This window comes from Ochotona princeps, chromosome 25 (assembly GCF_030435755.1).
Source record: "Ochotona princeps isolate mOchPri1 chromosome 25, mOchPri1.hap1, whole genome shotgun sequence".
NCBI lineage: Eukaryota > Metazoa > Chordata > Mammalia > Lagomorpha > Ochotonidae > Ochotona > Ochotona princeps.
The window spans coordinates 4,615,241-4,631,366 of NC_080856.1; the positions used below are offsets into that span (position 1 = coordinate 4,615,241).

Genomic DNA, 16,126 nt, shown 5'->3' on the forward strand with positions numbered 1-16,126 from the left:
CCTGGGTTTGCAAGCAACAGGAGGCTGGAGGGAGCAGGGGATGAGAAGCTAGGCCTGGGCTTGCAAGCAACAGGAGGCTGGAGAGAGCGGGGTGGGGATGAGAAGCTAGGCCTGGGCTTGCAAGCAACAGCACAAGTGTGAAGAACAGCCCAGTAATCAGCGAAGTCACGGGGGTCTGAACAAGAGGAGATCGAGACAGTACGACTTTTCATTTTCCGTTATAGAAGACTGATGTGCAACCCTTGACATAACAAAATGACAGCCTCACGGAATCATAATTATCCTTCTAGAACCCTCTTACAGACCTGATAATCATGAAGATTAATCACTAAAACTCAGAGAGCATGAACCCAATTGTGAAGACCAAGAGTGATCGTGGGCAGTCACACCAGGACCAAGGTCAGGGCTAATTGCCTAGGTATGGGTCTTACCAAGCAGCACTAAGACATGCACAGTATATGAGCACACTTACAAAAACTTTTAAATTGCCTGGAATGTACAACCAAAAACACAGATTCAGTAACTCAAAATTTTTTTTAAAAAAGCAACAGATTTCCATTACCATCTAGACAATTACAGCCCGGTAAACGCAGAGAATGGAATCCCCTCAGGGGAAAATACACCAAAACATTAAAACTCCCAGAGAATGATTTCCCTGTCCTTCAAAGCCCCACATCTGGGTAACAGAACGTATTATGCAATGGGTGTCAGATCATTTAGAGGGTGAAATCTCCATGACATTTGCTTATTCTGCAATTCTAAGCCCCAACCAAACGGAAGACAAAAATTCCACAAAGTCAAGCCAAGCAAAGTTAACTGGTATAGTAAATCAATACAGCTCTACAATGAAAGGATACCCAAAGGATAAGAGGATAGTCACCAAGCATCTCAAACACACATGCCAGCATGGCAAGATTCCCTGTGCTGGACAAAACACAGATAAGAGATATCAAGGCATTCTCTGCTCTCTAGCCAAGCTCGGAATGGAACAAAACCAAGAAAAGTATCACAGTGCTCACACCTTCAGCCCCTGATTCCGGACTGTGAGCTCTAAGCAGACCCTGGGACAAGGGCCTGGGACTCATCCCCCCTCCTAATGAACGTGTTGGCAGAAGCGACGCATGGCTCCCTGGAGCTGTAAATTTCTCCTCAGCAGCAGCCTCTCTGCTCTGCAGCTCCCTGATTAGAAACCTCCTCTTCAGGAACTGCGCCCTCTTGACGCTGCCAGCTAAGCATGCTTTAGCGTTTGGGTGAAGTGGGAGGGTGAGCGCATGTGTGTGTGTCCACGTGCTTGCATCTAAGTGGGGTCTGTGCCTTTCGATTCCTCAGTAAATTGTGTCATTGCCATCCAGAGACTAAGCAGCTCCCAAGCAGACATGGAATAAGCCGTAAAACCCCAATGACAGTTACACACTGTACAGTATGTAAAAGGCGGACTCGCTTGCTTGCCCCAGCCCGCTCCTCAGCACTGCTACAACTGTGTGCTCACAGGGCTGATTCTCGCGTGCTGCTCAGCACGATGGCGGTGTGCCCACACTGCTCCCTCTCTCCTCACACCAACTCATGCACACGTGCCACGAGATGCCTGTGGCACAGGAACGAGCCAGTAGTTGGACTCCAGACACGTGCAGCCAACTCAATTCCCTCCACTTCTCTTGATGCCAATTATGCAAAGTAAAATGATCTAGTGATGACAGTGTATAGGCTAACAGCTACCACAGTCGACAGAACAACAGGGCTGTGTCAGGGCAGGGACCCTGCCTCTCTCCAGCCTTCTGCCATGCTCCCAAGCTACAGAGCTCAATCAGTGCTCACAGGGAAACCATCAGCTGCTATTTCCCAACCAGCTAAAACACTGTAGCATGCACAGAAGCAGCAACAAAGCCTTCCAACAGCCTTCTGAGTGCCAGTGTCCAACAGAACACCTCCCAGACACACCCCATATCCTTCCTCTGCAGTGAAATTATGACATCTAGCCACCTTCACTGTCCCTGAGGTCATATGCTATCTATACTCCTCATTGTGTCTACTCCCCAGTGTGACCCCACTGTCACACTCGTCCTTGACCACACACACAGGCAGCGAGCTGGCCTCACAGTTAGGATGCCTGCATCTCACAGCAGAGTGCCTGGGATCAGCACCCTCCCCCCATGCCGCTCTGACTCCTGATGCATTTGCTGCTGCTGCTGAAGGCTCCTGGGAAGCAACAATGGCAGTGACTTGAGCTGAATCCTGTCACTCATGTGGGACACCGAGACGGAGTTCCCAGCTTCCCGCTTCAATGCCTGGTCACTGGGACCCGTGCAGTAGCCTAGTGGCTGAAGTCCTCATCTTGCATGCACCAGCATCTCATATGGGGAAAGGTTCTAATCCCAGCAGCCCGCTTCCCATCTAGCTCCCTGCCTGTGGCCTGGGAAGGAGGATGGCCCAAAGCCTTGAAATCCTGCACCCACATGGGAGACCAGAAAGAAGTTCCTGGCTTCTGGTTTCAGGTCAGCTCAGCACAGGCCGTTGCGGTCACTTGGGGAGTAAACTAGCCGACAAAATATCTTTATTTCTGTCTCTCCTCCTCTCTGTAAAAGGCTGTGTCTTTCTCTGCTTTTCAAGTAAAATAAACTGTAAAATAATCATGGTAATGTCCGATGAAAGCATGTCTTGGCGCCCAAACATAACTACATCAGATGCTATAATATCTTCTTTTTTTTTTTTCAAAGATTTATTCATTTTATTACAGCCAGATATACACAGAGGAGGAGAGACAGAGAGGAAGATCTTCCGTCCGATGCTTCACTCCCCAAGTGAGCTGCAACGGGCCAGTGCTGCGCCAATCCAATGCCGGGAACCAGGAACCTCTTCCAGGTCTCCCACGCGGGTGCAGGGTCCCAAAGCATTGGGCCGTCCTCAACTGCTTTCCCAGGCCACAAGCAGGGAGCTGGATGGGAAGTGGAGCTGCCGGGATTAGAACCGGCGCCCATATGGGATTCCGCAGCTTTCAAGGCGAGGACTTTAGCCACTAGGCCACGCCGCCGGGCCCCAGATGCTATAATATCTTCTTAAAGAGGGATCAAGATTCAGCAAAAATTCAACCAGGGGACATTTCACAAATACCTCATTAATACTTCCCCTCAAAACACCAGACATCAAAAACTAGTCTTAAGAACTGTCCTATCCCAGAGGAGCCTAAGGAAAAAGCCCAGGAAAACTGGATCTAGTGTCCGGGGACACAAACAGCACACTGGGAAGAAGGAAGAAAACCTGACCAAACAAAGCACCTCAGACAATATCCTCCACGTTAGTAAATTAATTAGAACACATCATGTAAGAGAGTACCAACAGGGCACTGTGAAGCTGAATACCACCAGCTCAACTGCCCTGAATTGCCCTAAAAAATCAAGTGTCTACCCCAAATGGTAAAGTTTTCTCTAAGTGAATCAACTTCCTATTTTCTTATCAGCAAATCCATTTGTTAACCTTAGCTGCAACCCAATGTTGCTGTTTCTTCCTCGCAGCATAGACCACTCCTCCCGGCCTTCCCCAGGGCTTCCTGTTCAGCTACAAGTCATGCCCCAAGTCAAGGGCCTGGCTAGCATTTGCATCTTCCTCCACTCAACAAAACAAGGATACACTGTTAACATCTACCCAATGGCAAAAATATGAATGCATTTGATTAACAATCATCTAAGACACCCACTTTTATACAGCACAAGCTCAAAGTCCAACTCAGAGAAAACAGACAAGAAATAAAAAGGTATCCAAGTACACAAACACTTCTAATGATTGAAAAAAATAAGTTTAAGCCAACAAGTTCACAGCAAAGTAGGATATAAACACCTAAGAATCAGTATAAATGCGAACACATTTCCTGTGCATGTATTTGAAGACATTATCAAGATGTCAATATTATCCAAAGTGATTCACAGATTCAATTCAATCGCAAAAGTCTCAAGGATAATTTTTACAAAAATAGGTTCCCACCTTTAAATCTGTATGCAATCTCAAGAGAATCTAACAGCCAATCAATTCAGAAAAAGCAGAGAGGTGGAAGATGCATGTATTTAGATTTGAAAACTTCCTACAAACGTAGAGGAACCAAAACAGCATGCCACAAGCATATAAGCATCTATGCACCTAAGCATATAGACAAACCAAAGAAATATAATACAGGGGCCTGGTGCAGTAGCCTAGCGGCTAAAGTCCTCGCCTTGAACACACCTGGATCCCATATGGGCACGGGTTCTAATCCCGGCAGCCCCGCTTCCCATCCAGCTCCCTGCTTGTGGCCTGGGAAAGCAGTCGAGGACGGCCCAAAGCCTTGGAATCCTGCACCCATGTGCAAGACAGACCAGGAAGAAACTCCTGGCTCCTGGCTTCAGAATGGCTCAGTACCGGCTGTTGTGGTCACTTGGGGAGTGAATCATCGGACACAAGATCTTCCTCTTTTCTCCTTCTCTCTCTATATGTGACTTTGTATTAAAAATAAAATCTTAAAAAAAAAAAAAGAAACAGAATCCAGACATAATCCCTTGCATTCATGATTATTCATAATGTAAATTACATGAATTATTCAACAAGGCTGAGAGGCTTGGCTGATGAAGAAAGGACAACGTTTACAACGTAAGGTGCTGGGTAATTTGCATGACCACATAAGAACGGTGATCTAGACCCTCATCTAGCACTATATACAAACAGGAGTCCATGATTTAAATTTTTAAGGCTTAAAGCTATTAGAAGAAAACAGCGCACAAAAACTTCCAATCTTTAGATTGGGCAAATGATCTTGGACATGAGCATAAAAACCACAGCAGCAACAACAAACACACACGTTCCAGGACGAGCATGTGCGGATTAGGAGCACCCTGGGCTGCACTGTGGCGCCACCGCCTGCGGTGCCAGGCCACACTTGTCAGAGAATGTTCAATGTTCACATTCTACCTACTCGGCCTCCTGCTACTCAGCCTGGGAGGCAGCAGAGAGGGGCCCGAGCCTCCAGCTCGCTCGGCCACTGCAGCTAGCTGGGGAGTGGACTGGCGGGGCCCTGCTCTTCCTTCCCATTCTGGGAAGTGAACCAACGGAAGAGCTCTTCCTTCCCGTCCTCACAAGCCTCTGTCACTCGGCCTTCCAAACCCATAAATAAGCCAGTCTTTAATATTACGTGCATCCGGACAATCTCAAAGTGGGAAGCACGTTGGCACAACGCTGGAGTTCCAGGTTTTGACTCCTGCCTCTGCGTCCAATCCAGCTTCCTGCGCAGACACCTGGGCGCAGCCAACGGTTCTGGTTCAAGTCCTTTACATGGGAGACCTGCGTTCAGTGTTGGATTCCCAGGTGCAGCCTGGCCCAGTCCAACCACTGTTGGCGTGGGGGAATAAGGGACGGAGGAGATTTCCTTCTTTCTCTGCCTTTCAAAAAAATTTAAAATAACCAACTTTTAAAAGTGAAATAAAGTGCATCCAAAGCACTGCCAGTAGATTAGAAGGCAACCACACAGTGGGAGAAAATATTTGCAACTACTACATCTGATATGGTACTAATAACCAGAATATACACAGAAGTCCCAAAACTAAACAACAGCAACAACAAAATACTCAAAAATGGGGCATGAATCTGAACAGACCTAAAAAGTGCCCAGCAAAGACATGAAAATGTGCTCAACATCACTAAAGATTACAGAAATGAAAACTAAATACTACATAATACTACCACCTGACACTATCATATTTTATTACATGAAATTTATCAGTTTTTAATAATGGGAAAAAGCAATCTCAAAGACCTAATAATGAACTCTATCTGGACCTGTGACTGGAAGCACACAAAAAAAGGAGGGGGTGGGGAAGCAAATACTTTTAAAATATATAGCTTATAACCTGATTTGCGAAGCTGGCTATTGATGCCTGAGAACTGCAGGGGGCTCCCAGGGAAAGCTGCTTGGAGGCAAGAATTATGTTGGTTTCTTACAGCCTTCAAATGCCCCCGGCTCAGGTGCCTGCTCGTGGAAACTCCCACTGGGCACAGAAAGGAGTTCTTGACCCCACAGAGCAGAAAACAGCCGCCCCATGAGGACATGCTTCTCCGCCCGCCTCCCCCAAACCATGCTATTCAGGTCTCTAAAATCTGCAACGCCCAAGATTCCAGCAGCAGAGCCAGGGATGCCAAGCCACGTGCTCAGGGGACCATATGGCTACAAACAGCACAGATCAGCTAAAACGCCACGGGGAAGGCAGGCAGGGAACTGGCAGGCCACGACAGGCACCAAAGTCTCAGGCAGACTCAGCTAATCGCTGTGAAGCGAGCATGCTTCTCTACTAACCTGGAGGGACAGGAAGCGCCCTCCGTTGCATTTCATGCCCTAAGAAGTAACTGCTTCAACCAGTCTCTCAAAAAACTACACAGAACCAGAAGACATTTTGTTGGGTTTCAAATTTCTAAGTATAAGCCTCTTGGCTGAAGTGTCAGACACAGCTAAGTATCCGCTCCAGAAATCAGCTCTGTGCCCCGCAAGCATGCAGATCCAGAGGTCACGGGTTATGTTGTGCGGGCTTCTCTGCACCCCATACAACTGCTTCCTTGAAAAAAAAAAAAAAAAACTGCTGAAGAGAATCACCACTTCACCCCACAGAAAAACTGGCAGAGACGCGCAGGACTTCTGACTAGGGGTATTCTGGGCCTGGTTAAGGGCAATCTGTGTTACCTATACCAGTGTACCAATGTGCCAAGGCACCTGCCCACATGGCAGACTTGAGTTGGGCTAAGTAGCAACACCCACTGCACACTGCCCACATAAAAACTGGGGCTGGGGGGCATGCCTGGCTGAGCTAGGCCACGGTACCGACCTATAAGTGTCAGGGCAGTGGAGGGACCCTGTTCATGTGGAGCTACAGCACTCACGGAAACAAGAGAGCTAGATCTGGGGGCAGACTCCATAGGGGACTTGTGGGCTCGTTTCCATGCTACTCTAACACCCGCCCGTTTGCTCAACAGCTGGCGGAGGTGATAGGCCAAGGCAGGCCGGACTGTGGAAATCATCTGACGCTCGCAGGAGCCCAGCCAGGCTAGCACCTGCCAGCACATGCAAAGGCCACTACTGGGAGCAAACCCTGCAAAGCAGGGCTACGGCACCCATCAGCCAGAGCTGGAGCATTCCTGGAAGGAGAACTTGGAGAGCTCTTCTGCTGGGCTACAGCCCCACAGGGCAGCAGAAGATCCAGGGCTGGGGGCAGGCTAGGAGAGGTAAGGCTGCAGTAGTCCTCAGCATGTGTATGGGACAGGCTGAGCCAGGACACAGTGCCCACTGGCACACACAGAGCCAAGACAGGGTGTGGATCACGCCAACCTGGGCTAGGCTGCAACATCTGCCAGCAAGAGCTGACAGCTGGGTCAAAACATCCACTGGCACATGCAAGATCCCCTAACTAGGACCAGGCCTTGTAGGGGAACTACGGGCATACTCCTGCTAGGCTTTGACTTCCACTAATGACTGCAAGAGATGGAACCGGGTTGGACGAGGCTGGGCAAGGTTGCAGCAGCCATCCACATATGTGGGCTAGGTCTTGGGGCATGCCAGACTGGGCAAGGCCCAAGCACCTGCTGCAACTCACAAAAGCTAGAATGGAGGCAGGACAGGCTGGGTTAGACTGTAGCACCCGCTGGCAAGAGCCAGAATGGGTACAGGCCATGTCAGGCTGGGCCATAGCACCCACAGGCACACTCAAAACCTGGGGCTGGGAATGGGCCTGGCAGTGGAACTTGGGGAAATCCCCTGCTAGGCCACAGCTCCCACTGCTAAGTATAAAAGCCGGGGCTGAGGGCAAGCCAGAACAGAAAGACTGCAGCATTTGCCAGCTTGTGGTCTAGGTCTGGGGTAGACCAAGCGGTGCCAATTCACAGCATACATTGACACAAGCATGAGTCAGGAAAGAGTGCAGAGCAGGTCAGATTGGGTCACAAAACCTGCCAGTTCCCACAAGGGCCAGAGCTGGCGCTGGGTCAGCCTGGGGTAGGCTGCTGCACCTGCCAGCAAGAGCTGGGACTGGGGGAGTGGGCAGGGCAGGACAGACTGGGCTCCAGAAACTGTTGGCATGTACAAAACCCAGGGGTGGGAACAAACCTGGTAGGGGAACTTCAGGGATGCCCTCAGGCCACTGTTTCCACTGTTAAAGTGTGAGAGCTGGGTCTGAGGGTGGGCTGACCCAAGCAGGTCTGGGGGTGGGCTAAGATGGCTGTTGCCCACTGGTCATACGAGACCCAAAGTAGGTGTAGGCTGGCTAGATTAGGCAACAGCATCTACTGTAATGTGCCGGGACTAGATGTGAGTCATGTCAGGCTGGACTGCAGTCCCCATTGGCAGGGGAAGATCCAGAGATAGGAGCAGGCCTGGTAGGAGAACTGTGGGCACTCCTCTGCTAGACTGTGGCTTCTGCTGATGAGCACAAGAGCCAGGCTTAGGGGCGGTGGGGATGGACAAGGAGGTAACATCTGTCAGTATATGTGTGGGCTGAGCTAAGCCACCGAGGATAGACATGAGAACCAGAGGGGATGTGGGACAGTCTGGGCTAGGCCACAGCACACACTAACGTGTGCAAACACCGGGAACAGGGCACGCCCAGCTGAGGTTATTTGGGGGTCATCCCAACTAGGGCACAGCACCCACTGGTGTGTATGAGAAATGGGCCAATGGCAACCTGGGCTGGACTAGGCCACTGCACCCATGGCTTTGCCCAAGATACGGTTCTGGAGTTGGAAGTGACCAGGCAGCATATGAATGAGTGCGTTGGTTGGTGCAGGTGATGGAATGTGTTATAACACCAACTGCAGATCACCAAATACAAGAGGAAAGCCTCTAAAATAAAAAAAATGCAATGGATATAACAAAGAAAATACTCCAAAACTATGAAAACTATTCACTCCGTGAACTACAACAGGATATTCACACCTGGAAGAGGTATTAGAAGGGCAAGTGTTCGGCACAGCAGTGCAGACTTCACTGGGAATGTCTACATTGCGTGTCACATGCCTGGCTGGAGTCCTGGTTCCACTCTGGCTTCACCGTCCTGGTGCAGCGGACCATGACTCCAGCAGGCGGGCAGCTCCGCTGGATGTGCAAGACGCACACGGAATTCCAGGCTCCTGGCCTCAGACACTTGAAAAGTGAACCATCTGTCTCTCTCTCATTCTCTGCCTTTCAAATAAATAATAAAAGGGTCATTTTTAAAATGTTAAAACATAGGAAATGGAAACATTATGGGGAAAAAGCCACTGGAAATGGAACCAATATCATAAATGAAATGCCCCCACTAAAGCAAAAAGTCAGAGGATAGACACGAAGAAATCTAAAAAGTCTCAAGAAGAGGTTAAGCACTGGCACATACTACGCGCAGATATGTACAGACAAAACACATTATTGTGAAATCAGAACTCTTGGCTTAGAAAGAATTAGCCAGATCTTTCCAGCAAGAAAATCATGTAAAAATGAAGAAATAAAACGATTTAAAACTCCCACCACTCCCCCCAAAAAATCAAGGTAAGTGAAAAACACCCTCTAATATCCAAATGCAGCAATATCTTCGCAATTTTAACAGTAAACAACTTCTAAAATGCTTATTCCATAGCCAGCTGAACTATCATGTACATATAATATACAAAATGGGGTCAGAAATTTACCTCCCACGTACTATTGGCATAACCTTAGAGAATGTGTCCCAGAAGAATGAAGCAGTGAATGACACGAGACAAAACAATATTCCAGCCCAGGTGTTCAGGCAAAGAAACTTTCCAAGATGGTGGCCAGCACTTTAAGGGGTAAATTAGTACAAGTCACAAGGTTCCAAGAAAGCATTATTAAAGGTAAAATCAGGGCCCGGCGGCGTGGCCTAGCGGCTAAAGTCCTCGCCTTGAAAGCCCCGGGATCCCATATGGGCGCTGGTTCTAATCCCGGCAGCTCCACTTCCCATCCAGCTCCCTGCTTGTGGCCTGGGAGAGCAGTTGAGGACGGCCCAATGCATTGGGACACTGCACCCGCGTGGGAGACCCGGAAGAGGTTCCTGGTTCCCAGCTTCGGATCGGCGCGCATCGGCCCGTTGCGGCTCACTTGGGGAGTGAAACATCGGATGGAAGATCTTCCTCTCTGTCTCTCCTCCTCTGTATATATCTGGCTGTAATAAAAATGAATAAATCTTTAAAAAAAAATTTAAAAAAAAAAAAAGGTAAAATCAGCAGAATGAATTTAGATAGCTGAATTAATAACTCCATACAAAAGAAATATGAATTTCAAAAATTGCTAACTTCAGGGAAAATACAAACTAGTGTAGGAAATGAAAAAATAATATTCATATGTCATATACTCCAGTGGGGATTAGTATTCACAAGGAAAATAACTAATTTATGGTATGACTGCCTAGCAGGATTCAGAGAAAGTACATGCACACAGCATATCACTATGTGTGCTTGTGTGAGAACACCAAATCTTTACTTTCCACAAAATGAAGAAAAGGGATTATGAACATAATCGAAAATTTAAGAAACAGGAACATAAATCTTTTATTCACATATATGAATCAGCTAAGACTGAAAGAGTCTGTCCCAAGGGAAATGAACTAGCATATTTCTTCAGCAGCCTATAGTAATTTTGAACTTGTTTTGATTTGAAAACACAAAAACTAAAGAATTATATACAGGGGGTTGGTGCTGTGGCATAATGAGCTAAGCTTCTGCTACAAAACTGGCAGCCATATGGGCGCCGGTTCAAGTCCTGGCTGCTCCGTTTCCAATCCAGGTCTCTGCTTTTGGCCTGAAAAAGCAGCACAAGATGCTTCCCGCTCTTGGGCCCTGCACCAGATCAAAAAGGCTCCTGGCTCCTGGCTTCAGCTCAGCTCAGCGCTGGCCCCTGCCGCCATCTGGGAGTGACCCAGCAGATGGAAGCTCTCTCTGTCTCGGAGGAGAGAGCAATGCTTGTAAAGCGGCTGCCCGTCTGCACGCAGCTTGGGCAGCATGCACCTGAACATCACTGCTCCCATCCTGAGACAGCACTGACGTCCGAGCACCGAGCCCCCCGCACAGGAAGCAGCAGTGCCTCCATGTACACAGGAATCCATCCTGCCACTGTAATGAATGAAACTTCACTGGAGTGATCAAAGATTAACCTCACTTACAAAGCAAACAGGTCAGGAGACACGGGCATCTCAAAAATGGAAGAAACACTCCTTTCTGTCCAAGTCTAGTTGTGGCAGTAAGTCTAATTCTCTAGTTACCATCAAAGTTAACTTAAAAAACGCAAAAATCATGGGCCTTAGCTCCCCAACCAGCAAAGATCTTCTAGATGTTTCTGCAAAGTCAATTTCAACTGAGGAGAGATCGGCAGGGATAGGGCTGAGCAGTGGGGCCCTGCCAAGCCTCACCCACATCCTGAAGACCTGATTCCCACGTTCACTCAGCAGTCACCCTTTGGTTGTGCAGCCACATCCTTCCAGCACAAGAGCACAGCATGCGAGAGTCACCCATGCACAGCAGCCCACGCCTGAGCCTTCACACCAGTACCCTGCTACCCCCAGAGGAAGCAGATGGCATTCTGGTAGGCATCCAAACCAGAGATACATAGGGAGTACCCCACCACGAGACGTCTCCCATTGGCGTCATCTAAACAGGGCTATTCTCAATGCTGTTTTGACACCACCAACAGAAGGAGAGGAAAGGTCACTTGAGCACCCATCATCTACGACTCTGGACGTCACTGAACCCGTGAAGCAATTCGGCCAATTCCTTGGAGACTGCAAAATTTCAAGTTTCCAGGTTTTTCGGGTTTACAGTGCCCCCTAGTGGCTTCTCTGCCTAAACACAGGTGACTGTTTCAGTCAAAACTAGCATCTCTTGGCAAAAGCAAGATTAATTAGGAAGGAACAACAACAGGTGTGTCATTCAAGATATCAAAACCAAAGCCTGCAACTACAAAAGCAGTTTTGCAGCATTCCTGATATAATGAAGGGATTTCAGAAAGTATAGCTGCCCTCAAAGAAATCCATTTCAAAACACCATTAGTGAAAGAGAAGTCCCTAAAGACAGTACAGGGGAAAGCGCGTGCGCGCGCGCACACACGCACACACACACACACACACACACAGAAACGTGTACACTCACACACAGGGAGTTTGCTGAGAAAGAGCCAAGAGCTGCAGCATTTCCAATGCTTCAGGCCATGGCCTCTTCATCGCAGCTCAATGTCCGCTCTCCATGTCAAGAAGCATTTTGAGAAGCAGGATATCACTGACCTTGGCAACAAACTGCTTATCCTTCTGGTCCAAATTAGCAGTGGGCGCTACGTAGTCTCTCCATATTCTCAGCCTGCGTTCCTTGGCAAACCTGGCAACAAACCAGAGGTGCGAGATCAGACCAAAGCCATGCCATCTGCAGCCACCGCCAGCAGGAAGCACAGCCCGACTCCTACGTGCACCTGCACACACACCCAGGAGAAAAACCAGACCAGAGACCCACAGAGCCTGGACAGCACAAATCCGATCATTAGCCTCTGATTTAACCAGTATTATCTGAATTACCGATCAATTCAAAATTAATATTCTCTTTGGCAGAGAAGATCAAGTAAGAACATATAACTAGACAAAAAATTTTTAAAAGGCGCAAGTCTGCAATTTCCATTTCAATTATAAGACTGTTTTCTGCGGCCACATCCTACAAACAAGCATCTACAGGATAATTGCAAAACGCACTAAATCCTTTTAGAAGTTCATCAACTAAAATAAACAACTATGCTTCCAGAAACGCATTTTAACGCACTAAGTAGATACTTGCTACTTCCGTTGAGAATAATGTAGACTGTGTATAGATTAACAAACAAAAAAACTTAGAATACTGAGAAATAAGTAGATACGTGAGCAGGAGCTAATGTTTCTAAAAAAAACTGTACTGGAACTTTTTGTTTTGTTAATACAGAAGCATTAAAATGAGTTAAAAAAAAAAAAAGGGCAGGATGTAGCAGTCCTAAGATACACAAACACTTCAATACAGGTGACTCAAACACAGCACGCACAACAGCAGGCGACTCACACACCACTGTGACGGGGTCAGCATTCCCTGATCTAAGCCCGGTTTTATTATTATTATTGTTATTATTATTTTATTTTGGTAATCTTTACATAGTTGATTAGGGCACAAAGGGTCAAGGGCTACAGGAAAGTGGGTAAGACCATTGTTTCCACATTAATATTATTTTTTTTTCTGTATCCGGGGTAAGGGGGGAGATAAAGGGAGAAGCCCCACGCAGCCTCCCACCCATCCCGGGTCCCCGACGTGGGGCATGCTCCGAGGGTCCTGCTCATGCAGTTTTGATAGTTCAACAGTTCCGAATTGCTGCCAATCTCACCTATTTCAATAAGTACTCTCCAAAGAATGCATAAAATCTGCTACAGGTGTTAGAAAACATGGAAATAACACTTGAATTGTACTTACTTTCTTCAGACACAGGCAGGAACTTAAAGAATGCAGGAAAATAGTATCAACAAAAATAATTTCGAATATTAAGGAACTCAACAGGACTTCCTGAACTTTAAAAAGCAGAACCAAAACACCACATAATAATTGAAAGTATTGGTAACATTGCATCTCTTAAGAGTGCTATTACTTTCTAGTTTAAAATGGTTTTAAAAAATAAATACACAACCACAGTGGTTTGGAAAAACAGACAATGTACTTCTCGATCATGGCAAAGCAAATGACCCTGGTTAAAGATCCAGTTCTATAAAAACTGGGAGTGTTTCTGCTTACATGTACATAGGCTTGCAAAAGGAGCAAGCACTAGTTATCCCATTTCGGTTGCTATTTTCTACGTGGCTGTGAAGACACGGACATGACAGGCTTGAGGCTGCAAGGAGCCCCACGGCAGTGGCCCCTCTGCGGCAGCTGACCTCCGGGGACTCAGCCTTCCAAGTTCCCCCACTTTCACTGCCCAAGGTGTTGTGTTCCGGCAACCCTGCTCAAGGAAGGAGCTTTACCTACACCTAAAATCACCCTACCTGAATACCTCAGACAGCGCCGGGTCACTGCGATGCTTGCGGTCACTTTTTTATTTTTAGATTTGTTTATTTTTATTGGAAAGTCAGATATACAGAGAGGAGGAGGAGACAGAGAGGAAGATCCTCCGTCTGATGATTCACTCCTCAAGTGACTGCAACGGCCGGCGCTGCGCCAATCCAAAGCCAGGAGCCAGGAGCTCCTCCGGGTCTCCCATGCCGGTGCAGGGTCCCACGGCTTTGGGCCGTCCTCGACTGCTTTCCCAGGCCACAAGCAAGGAGCTGGATGGGAAGTGGAGCAGCCGGGATTAGAACCGGTGCCCATATGGGATCCCGGGGCGTTCAAGGAGAGGACTTTAGCCGCTAGGCCACGCTGCCGGGCCCTCACATTCACTTTTGTGGAAAACCACTACTTTATTGTTTATCAAGCCATAAACATCACAAGAAAGTCAAAAATACAAACAGTAAATCTCATGTTGGTCAAACTACATGTACATATTTATCATTACAGGAATGATTCTGATTCCATATGTGTGAAAGAGTGAGAGAAGGAACAAAAATTTGGGGAAGAAAAGACTATTTTGTGTCAGGCCTAGACCATCAGGTTGGTTTAGCATCTGCAAGCTCTTGCCTTACTACCACACTCTCGCATGCCTGTTTATGAGTAATGATTAGAATCTTGTCCTTCTGAAATGATTCTCATGCTTATTTCATTCCATACAAACTTAAAAGAAGGGCTTGAAAAATCACAGCAGGAGCAGGTGTTGAGATGTTTCTTGGGGGATCTATACCGAGCACCCAAGTCCCTGGGTTTGACTTCTAGCACCACTCCCTAGCTCCGGCCTCCTGCAGACCCCAGAAGCCAAGCCCAGGCAGGGACCTGGCTCCTGGATCCAGGAGGGCCTAGTGTACTTGAAGCCCTGGGGGAGAAGCCAGCACACGGAGAGTCCTCTCTAGCTCTCCCTGCCTGCCTTTCAAATAGAAATCCAAAAAACATTCAATCAATCAATGAATACTGTCTCAATGCAAATGTCAGCCCTTCGTACCCAGCGCTGAGTGAGCCTGAGCCTAAGGACAAAGCTACTGCTGTATGACACCGTCACTTCTGCAATTTCCTCAGTCTTTCACGAGGAGGAAAAAAACAGATACTGACTGCGTTGGGCGAGATCAGATTTCCTTCTCTTCACAAGATTTTTCTGCTGGAAATCTGCTGAAGGAGCTTACCTCTCAGCTGCCCTCAGCTTTTCTGCACCTCGAGTGTAAACTGCAATCGACCAATCCACACAGCGGGCAAAACCTTCCTTCAGGAGCAGCTCCGTGATGTTGCCGTTCTGAAAGCCGAGGGATAAGAGCCAACAGGCATGGATGAGAAGCTTGGCTGGAGACCCCATTCTCCTGAACGTGACACAATTAATACTGCTAGACAGCTCATTCTTGTTATGTAGAATTATTTTATTTGAAGAGTAGGCACAGGGCTGGCATTATGCCGCAACAGGATATGCCACCATGAGGATTGGGTCAAGGTCTGCCTTCAAGGAGTTACAGAGTCAGGGAGAAACAGAGAGAAAAGCCTTCTGCCCCTGGTTCATTCCCCAGTGGCCTCCACGGCCTGTGCTGGCAGCCAGGAACTTCCCTGGGGCTCCATGTACACGCAGGAGCCCTCTGCTCCTTCTCAGGCCACTACCAGGGAGCTGGATCAGAAGTGGGCTGCTCTACTTTTGATCCAGCGTCCCACTAAGATGATAGTGTCACTACTTAGGCTGCTGCGACCCCGTGAGACCCATGTGAGTTCCAGGCTCCTGACTCTGGCACGGCCCAGCCTCAATCCGTGCAGCCACTTGGAGAATGAACCACCAGGGGGGAAATCAATCTCTCTTTCTCTCTCTCTTTCTCTCTCTCTCTCTCTCTCTCTCTCTCTGCCTTCCAGATAGAGAAGGAGAAGGAAGGAAAAGTAAAAGAAAAGGGAAAAGGACACAGAGAGGGAGATCTTCTTTTCACTGGCTCACTCCCCACACGGCTACAATCAGCCGGATCTGGAAGCAGCACCCACTGGGGCTGGGCCAGGCTAAAAGCAGGGGCAGGAGCCTCTTCCAAGTCTCCCATGGGAGTGC

The 16,126-nt window shown here is 47.9% G+C and overlaps 1 protein-coding gene across 1 annotated transcript in view; it reads right to left on the bottom strand.

The window, feature by feature from the left end:
* The window catches only part of SND1 (staphylococcal nuclease and tudor domain containing 1), a 383,215-nt gene that overhangs the window by 322,643 nt on the left and 44,446 nt on the right, over positions 1-16,126 (bottom strand). Inside the window, exons 8-9 of the mRNA XM_004592504.4 lie at positions 15,240-15,346; positions 12,261-12,351 (exon numbers count right to left, since the gene is read on the bottom strand). Coding sequence (XP_004592561.2) covers positions 12,261-12,351; positions 15,240-15,346 — 198 coding nt within the window. The remainder of the gene's footprint in view (positions 1-12,260; positions 12,352-15,239; positions 15,347-16,126) is intronic.